The 9,218-nt window shown below is 40.5% G+C and overlaps 1 protein-coding gene across 6 annotated transcripts in view; it reads right to left on the reverse strand.

Moving 5' to 3' along the window:
- Positions 1-7,719, reverse strand: part of epha3 (eph receptor A3) — a 92,762-nt gene extending 85,043 nt beyond the window's left edge. For all 6 annotated transcript variants that reach the window (XM_029458458.1, XM_029458454.1, XM_029458453.1 and 3 more), the window contains exon 1: positions 7,567-7,719. In XM_029458458.1, coding sequence (XP_029314318.1) covers positions 7,567-7,660 — 94 coding nt within the window. In that variant the 5' untranslated portion in view covers positions 7,661-7,719. The remainder of the gene's footprint in view (positions 1-7,566) is intronic.
- Positions 7,720-9,218: the final 1,499 nt, after the last annotated feature.

Here is a 9,218-nt window from a genome sequence, read left to right on the forward strand (position 1 = left end):
GGTTTCAAATGGTGAACGTTATGGTGCAAAAGTTACAGCTATGTTAGTACTTAAGGTGCAGCACAGAGCAATTTTGGTGCCGTGACTTTATGGCAATTGTACTTTTTATTATCTTTTGCCCACCTACTCAGACCAATTCAGTACACAGTACAAAATGCAGGTGACTTTTGTGCATAAACAGATTTAAATCCTTTATTTACCTGTCGGCCAAATTGAATCTAACATGCAGTATCTTCCTTAAGCACAGAATAAATGAGCTACCATATTTCTATTCTTAGTATGCACTGTGTTGTGAATTATTGTCATTGAATACAACTGTCAGTATGGGCCATGACATATGGAGTGGGGAATGTGAAGGCAGCCTGCTGTATGGATTCCCCACTTCAGTAGGCAAACTGTCACTGCATTTTGGCGTATTCTGTTTGGGGTCATCATGAACCAATAGCTAAATACAGTTAGTGAGGACATCCACTTCAAATATAATAACAGAAAGCAACTGTATATGCTACAATAAAACGGATGGAAATAAATTGCCAATATTTCTTTTAAATCAGTTACATGTTGAGGTTAAATGTTATTCCTTTTCATTCTTTTTCCCAAACAGAGACCAAAGAAAACTAATACTAATTTGTGGGAGATGAACAGATAAGTGGGTGAAAGTGTAAAAAATGGAGACCATGGTTAACAAGACTCATATTTGTGCACATTTTAAGGAGGATGAGTTTACTTTCTTACTAAAATTGCTTTTTTTAAAGCCTGTTTTTGGGTGCAAATCTTTAAAAGCATGCTGAAGTAATTAATTTATGTTTACTGCCACATTTTGACTTGGCAACCATCAAAAAGGAACACATGAATGTACATGCTGCTGCAATTAATAATACGCACACTAAGTGACCTGCATGACCAAGGGAAGTATTAATAATCAGCTACAGTAAACAGATGGTAGAACAATAAAGTTCCACCCTTCCAATGGTCTCTTCCTTTAAGTTTGAGCCTGAAAGTGAGTCAGCCTCTTCCTCATCCTGCTGAGAGCAAATCAGTCCACAGTTCAACACACACAAACAAGTGTACACTTCCACACACTTACCCAAGCGGGCGCATACATGCACAACAAAGTGAAGCAGCAGTGCAGTCAGGCCCTGCAGCTGTAACTCTATTCACTGTGAAAATATGAGGAATACAATCTCCCTGTACCCTCTCATTCAAAGCTTCAGTAAACAAGAGTGTACACATCTCTAAAGACAGCCAAATAGAGTATTTGTGGGTCATGAAGGACTGCTGTTGGGCTGTGAAACTGTTTTAGTCAAACAAAATGTACTCCTCAAAAGCAGCATCAACTCAAAATGCAGAGAAAAGTGATTTTGCTGCTCCCTGAATTAATTGTTGTTTCACACTAGAATAAAGGTTGAGATGGAAATCATAATTTTCTTCAGGCAAGCCTGATAACTATCAGCCAGTGTGGCAAAAGAAAAAGAGCCTGAAAGGTAAAGCGGAGAAATGAAGACACACACACACACACACACACACACACACACACACACACACACACACACACACACAAGGAGACTTATTATCAAATTCCAGACTCAAAAAGCTACTGAATTGAGGCTCACCTGAGCTGTATCCCTGCTGAGCCACTCAGCCAGTTGAGTGGCAGTAGACACGTTCCTATTAGAGTCTAATGAAGCTATCTGTTCATGTCAGATAATAGCAGCTCAGCATCCAGGGCCATTGCTTCCAATTTACATTTCTCAACGAGCCGAGCCCACCACTCAAATTGAGCCGAGCGGGGGAATTTGAGAGCAGAAAATTAGACGGCTCTCATATCGCAGGAGGAAAAAAAGCCCCCTCCAGCTGCACTTGGCTGGGGAAATCAGCACCCACACACGCACACTAACACACTCACAAATGCATACATTAACACTAGCACTGTGCACAGTCACAAAAAACACAAAATCACACCGAAAGATGCGCCCCATCGTAGAAACTGGAGCAGAAAACACACAATAAAACAAAGGCATTTTTACCCAAATGTCCCAAGTAGATGAGGACACATCTACTCTTAAAATAAAAAGTATATTAAAACACACATACACACACACACATATACTGTATGCATACATTCTTTCAGATGCTCACCAAAACATTTTCTCGCACATGCGTACTCAAAGAAAGAACAAAATAAGAGCATACACAAACAGTCTTTTACACTCTCGCTCCCTCGCACACACACATACACAGACACAGACACACACACACACACACACACACACACACACACACACATACACACACACACACACACACACACACACACACACACACGCAGTCGGTTAGCAAGCTAGCGTCAGCCAAGCATATAGCCCCTGCCCCATCAGGGAGTGCCTCTGAACGGGAACTAGGAGTATTAATAGCAAACTGAGCCAGCCTGTCTAGGATGGAGCACAACATAACAGAGATAGAAACAGGTAAATCAATATACAAACTCATACCTATAGGCCACCAACAAGAAACACCCACACACATAAACTGACCCTGATAAACTGAGACTATGAGAAGACTCCACGCCACAGGTAGCCAAAATGTCCTTGCGAGGTTTCATAAACTGATGGGAATGCATGGTGTGTACTGTATCAGGCAGCCAGTAAATCTAATGAGCGCCTTGCAGATAGATTAGGAGACTTGTCACGTAGCAATGTAATTCTCTTTTTTTTCAATTGCCAGTGACCTACTATCGCTTGGCATAGCATATGTTGAAATATTAACATGAAACATTGGAGCAGAGATCTACAGGGTGCCTATTTTGATGTCTATGTTCTCATAATTTAACAGCTAAGTCAACCATTAATGTGTAGCACAAACGTGAATTCAATAGCCCCTCACTTCCAGTAAAAAATGACGGTATGAAAAAATATATATTCACAGCAGATGGAAATGTAATCCTCAACCACAGCACAGACACAATTAAAATGTGGGATGAGTGTAAAAAGAAGCTGTCAGTCAGAGAGGCTGCTCTTGAATCAACACATGGCTTGATCAGTAAAGCGGAGACCTTTCCATCTGGACTAAGTCCCTAAGAATAGAAGAGGCTATAATAGAAAAGTTACATGCACATGCTTGTGTAATATCTCCCATCTAGTTGTGAACAAAGTGGAGAGAGATTGGTCTTTGCAGCCTGGCTCTGTGCATGGGAAGGTTGGCAGGCCGCAGTGCAGGCAAAGCAAGGCGACTTGTGTCTGTGTTAAAGGGTGAAGTGTTCACCTCCCATTATGAATTATTCAAGTGCAGAGTCGCTCTGTCTGATGTTGCTGCTGCTTGCCCAACCCCTCTGCCTCCATTCCTCTTTCTTTCTTCTTTCTTTCTTCCTTTCTTCCTTCCTTTCTTTCTTTCTTTCTTTCTTTCTTCTATTGGTATACATTCTGCCTTATACTCATATGCCTGATTATATATATAAATAGACTTGAAGACTCAAATAAGGGCATGCAGCACCCCTACATATATTCTGTATAATCGTATATATATCTACAAATAAGCCCACATGCAAACCTTATATTTGTTATCTCTATCTGAAGCCTAAAACACAGACTGTTTAATTGAACATTGCACTCTCCATCTTCAGTTCGATGTTTGGCCAACACTCACATATACATATAGGCCTATAGTATATGTAGAGAAATTGGGTTTATTTTTAAAGGAGGGGCATGTGTAAGCACATTTCCAGCACCCCTGAAAGGTACCATCGCTCACAAACGCCCATCCGTCCCAGCGGGACTGCTGCGCCGGGCTCTCTGGGCCAAGCCTCCCTACCACCGGCTAAAAATACCCAAGGCCTCCCGACGCCCCGCAGCGGGCCAACATCTCACCACCCCGACACGCAAAGGGACACGTTGTACGGCAGCAAAAGCAACTAATAACTTTATATATTTGTTTAGATTAAAAATGGGGGGGATATATTTTCAAATAATATCAGATCTGTCAAATGTGCCTAAAGGTCTATCTGATGAATCCGCGTCACTAAACGATATTCTCAGGGATGACCTCTGTTTTCCCTTCAACTTTCCCCTAAAGTTTTATACACGATCATTACGACCTAATGAAAGCCACACAGTATGTTTTGGTATTTATATGTTGGTGGAGGCAGGGTGCCGAGATGGGACAGAAGATTACAAGACATAGAGCTAGACCTCTTATAAATAGGGAGAAAAATAATAAAATAATTCGAAAGGACAAGGTCCCCATCATCCCGTTCAAAGAGGAAGTTAGTTTGCCATGAACATATATTTTATTATTTACACTTATTATGTAATTAATTAATTAATTCCATTAAGTCTGTGAAAAGGCTCATATAGTCCACAAGTTGAAAACAATGGCCTTTAATTGAGTTCCTAATTTACTGATATATATTCAATATAAGCTATAACAATTGAATTTACAGCAGAACCTGTTTATGACTATTGATTGTCTAGTTTACACACAGTCCTCCTTTGTTAACGTTGAGCGCTCTTTCATAATCTGCTGCGCGTTTACAGGCGAGATGTGATCGGCAGCAGCCTGTCGGCATAGAAATAGAAGCAAGTATAACTTTATTCTTCACTCGTGTGAACACAGACCTCAGTTTTGTGATGAGCCAGGTTTCTCATTATGTTGAATTATAAAAATGAATATTATAATAATAATAATAATAATAATAATAATAATAATAATAATAATAATAATAATTAAAAACAGAGGAATATACACACTCCCTGGCACGTTTCGTGACTTTTACGGTGACTTTTACAAACCAGTAAGTGAATCAGTCTCAAACCTGGTACTCGACAGTGAAAGTTACAGCTTTGCATCACAGCATGAGGAGAAACACGGCTCATCTCAGTGAGTTTATAACATTACGATGATTTTATCTGCTGTGTTACTTGTTACTACCGTATAGACAACGATTAAAGATATGACCTGTGATCGAGGCTGGAAAGTGGAGCATAATCAGATTTATAGAGCAGGATGATCCAGTTTAACAACACTGTTAAATATTGCAACCGGACGAGATAAGCAGCTCAGTCTTTTCCTTTTATAGGGTCAATATTTGTGGTATAGCAGTCTGTATGAAATGATATACAATATGGAGACGGAGCGGCTCGATACTGACACTCTCTGGCAGATGTATGTCTTGGAAAGGTGAATATATTCGCCTGATTTGCTTTTTCTCGTATTTAACACTTTTTCGTTCCTACTAACTCTCTCACTCTTTTCTCTCTTTTTTTCACTTTCGGCATAACATGTTTAACGCCTCCACCTCCACCTCCACCTCCACCTCTCTCTCTCTCTCTCTCTCTCTCTGTCTCTGTCTCTCTATACCTCTCTCTCTCTCTCTCTCTCTCTCTCTCTCTCTCTCTCTCTCTCTCTCTCTCTCTCTCTCTCTCACACACACACACACACACACACACACACACGCACACACACACTCTTGCGAGCCGACTGTATATTTTCTCAGGGGTGATGTGTATTTCATGTGGTTTTTGTTTCTTTGTTCAGTGCTGACGTCGCTGCTCCTAAATATCCATCAGCTTTATACCTCATTAAACTACTTAAATCTTGACTGTTATATAATAACTGTTACAAATAAAAGTTTTGTTTGGTGCAAAGAGAGTTCACACGTCCACAGAACACATTTGCTGTAGGCCTGTTGACCTTGACACCGTCACTTTTACTCAATTGAGCACTTTGTTTTAGATTTCCAAATCGTCCACTCTTGCTTTCAGGTCAAGTATCGCACATGGAACCTTCTGCTATCTTGCATTAACAACTCGCACCGAGCAGGACTGCGATCATTGTCTGGCCCATGACGCGGCACACAAAATGACAAAACTGTAAACAAGTTTGTTTTTTTCATTAAACAAACATTTTCGTTTAATAGACGAAATCAGGTTTTAGTTTTAAACTTCCTGAATAACCGTGTTTGACAAAGAAATCTATACGTTACTAGTTAACTTCAGTGGTCTGGTTATTGTTCAGTTTTAGTTGCAGGACTTCCTATTAGTATGGATTATAAATAAACTCAATGGAAACTACACAATCGATGGTTTATATGGGTTGTATATATGTTTCAGGCAATGTTCCCTTTATATTAGACCAGGACTGCTCTTCTGAGCTATAGATCAAAACTTTCCAAACTCATCCTACAACACCAGCATGAGTTACTTTCTTACAGGAACATGGTTCAGTGCTTTTACCACTTCTGTCTTTGAACATTTAACTACCGTATTAGCCTCGATTACGCCTACTAGAGGCTCATTCAGATTCATTTAATTACTTTATTGGTCTTAAGGTTTAAATCACTCAAACCTATGTTGATATTGTCCTTACTAATTTACGTGAACGACTAGTGTTATTTATTCGTTACATATCTTACAGGGAATAACTGTAATTGTGAGCTCAGTCCGTTTAGACAGTTTGACCCAAATCTTCACCCAAATGTATATCCCCTCCCTGCGGGCAGTTTTCACTTTACAGAATTCAGAGCACCTTCTGCAGGCGTGTGCCTTTCCTTTTTACTTTGACCCCGCTACAAAACACTTAAACCATGAACAGTGTGTACTACTAGGGCGTGAAAGGGACAATGTTTAAAAAATAAATAAATACAAATAAAGTTAAGCAAATGTGCAAGTACAGAAGGACACCACAGTTTCACATGTTTGAAGAAGCGATTGCTGAAAGTGGAGCGATCTGTCTTATTCTGCCGGGTTCAAAATATTGCCACATGCTTATAATGGCTGAAGAAGTAGACAACACTCGCACGGAAAATAAGTACATTTAGTCGTCTGCTCCGTCGTCATTTCTGACCGGTTTAATGAAACCTCGGATTTAAATATAATTTTAAACACACTCATTACATGACTTCAGAAGATAGTCGGTTAACATAGCAGCATGCAAGTCAACTGTTTGGGATTTAATCAGGTCAGAGCCATAAAGACAGACATCCGCGTTTTTACGCACAATGCAATTGAGTTTATCTGCTATGTATTGCCTTTAAATCGGCGAGACTGTAAACGTAACTGGGGCGTCCACCCCAAATGGATTCCTGGATAAAACCAATCCACATGAACCTCTAATGGAAACACAGACACCGGAGTTTCTTTACATCTCTTCGCCCCGTAATAACTATGCGATGGTCGCGTTGGGAGCTGTCTCGCCATCGCTAAATTCACTCATCTCCATTTAAACAACTAGTAACCCCACCTTCGCGAGATTATCTGAAATTAGGTTACATTGTCTGCTTTGTTTTGATCTACTTTCAAGCTTCTTGTCTAATTATTGTCTGTTAGTGTTCATATCCTGGCTCTCCGTGATGCCCTGCTGTCACTTCTACGCGCTTCTGGTCATCTTGTTATTGTTATCCCGATCATTTGGACAGTAGCAAGTCCGCGGTGAGCGCACAGCACTGCCCACGATGTGTGCCGTATAGCGCACCATTCGCACACACGCGCGAACACACACACACACACACACACACACACACACACACAGGTAAACACACGTAAACACAAGTCCGCATACTGAGAGTTCGCTTACCTTCATTGGGGGGGTAGATGACGGGAAACGCAGGAATAACGCAGGACAATAAAAGAGGTAAAATGAAAAGGAGTGATCGCGGATTGCAATCCATGGCGGCGGATCAGAGGTACATAACTCCATGAAGCCACTGACTGATCTGAGAGCGTCTTCTCTCCACTCAGCTTTCTCCCTCTCTCTTGCTCCGTCTCCCTCCGGTCGGAGCAGTTTTCCGCTGGGTCCTACAGAGTCTGACAGACAGCAAAAACACAGCGCTCAAGTTCACCACAGGTCACTTTAGATCCTTTACCACGGGCGTCTTCTTGACGTGAAAGACAAATTCAGTTATTCAGCATATTTTTCTGCCTTAGTCAAAGCAAAAGGGTAATTTGATTCACTAAAATGGAGAACAGGGACTAAGAGAAATATTAGGAATCTAGCTGGGTACAAAAGGGTAACACCATATGTCCCTGTGACCTATAATTCAATCACAGTTACCAAAAGTGTTTCCTCTCAGGGTGTTTCTTATGCTTTATTCAAACAGGAAGTTAGTTAAAAAATAAAATGTGCTTTGTCTATGAACAGAAAATATGAGACCGATTATCACATCAGAGTATCACCTTGGCTTTATTTGGCCCAATTACAAATACAGCAGCTCAATCCAGGATCCACAAGCCTTTATTAGAAGTGAGTGTAAATCCAATATATATAACAGCCAATAAGAATTTCTTTTTTAATAAAGACTTCGGGACAGTCAATAAGAAGCTGATGTTTTTAATAAAACAGCCAAAGGTGGCCTGCGATTCTTTGACTCTTACACAAGGAACATCTTGGTTTTATTTTAGACTGCGGCTGCAAACCAATATTGAACACTTGCTTCACATCAAGAAATTGGAACAGCCAGCAGAACCGTGTCCTTTTAAATCCAGACTTTGAAATGGCCATGGGGGGCATGTCTGTTAACCTTATTGTGGAACAAATAGAACCCACTTTGTTCTTTTATTCCGTCACAGGGAAAGTGATGCAGATTATACGAACAGTGAGTTTTTTCTTTTTGTTAATATTACTGTGGCTGTGCCTTAGGAAAATGTATGCAACATTTTAAACTAAAAATATCTTTATCTATAGTGCACCAATGTTTCTAAAGTATTATTCACCATAGTTTGGTGGGTCATATCATGTGCTTGTATGTGTGCATTTTTCTGGGAGGGCCATTAGGGGCCCCTGACACCACAATACTTGATCCGCACTGAAAGGCTGGGGTGGCAGTGTAACGTCAGGACCCTCCCTGAGACGCCAGCTGTTGTGGTGGGGGGTTGGAGGCAGGAGGTTGGGAAGGCATCTGACGTATGGGAAAAGTTAAAAGACACAGCACACACAAGCCAACAACACAGCTACGATTGGATTTGTAGAAACTGCTACAAAATTCTAATTACTTTGTAATTCCCCACATGTGATTTATAGTACTGTGGGCTGCAGCAGGACGAATCACTCAGAGATAAAAAGAGATGTCAAAAGAAATTCCTCTTGCATTGAATAAGACATATTTTATGTTGTTAGAAACTAATTGATTGAGCATATTTCAAAGGTTGGGATTTTTCCAAATCTGAAAAAAACTAAGGGGGGTGCTAAAAGTCACATTTTAACTAATGCTAATTTTATGCTCCCAGTGA

Source organism: Cottoperca gobio, chromosome 21, assembly GCF_900634415.1.
Source record: "Cottoperca gobio chromosome 21, fCotGob3.1, whole genome shotgun sequence".
NCBI classification, from domain to species: Eukaryota; Metazoa; Chordata; class Actinopteri; order Perciformes; family Bovichtidae; genus Cottoperca; species Cottoperca gobio.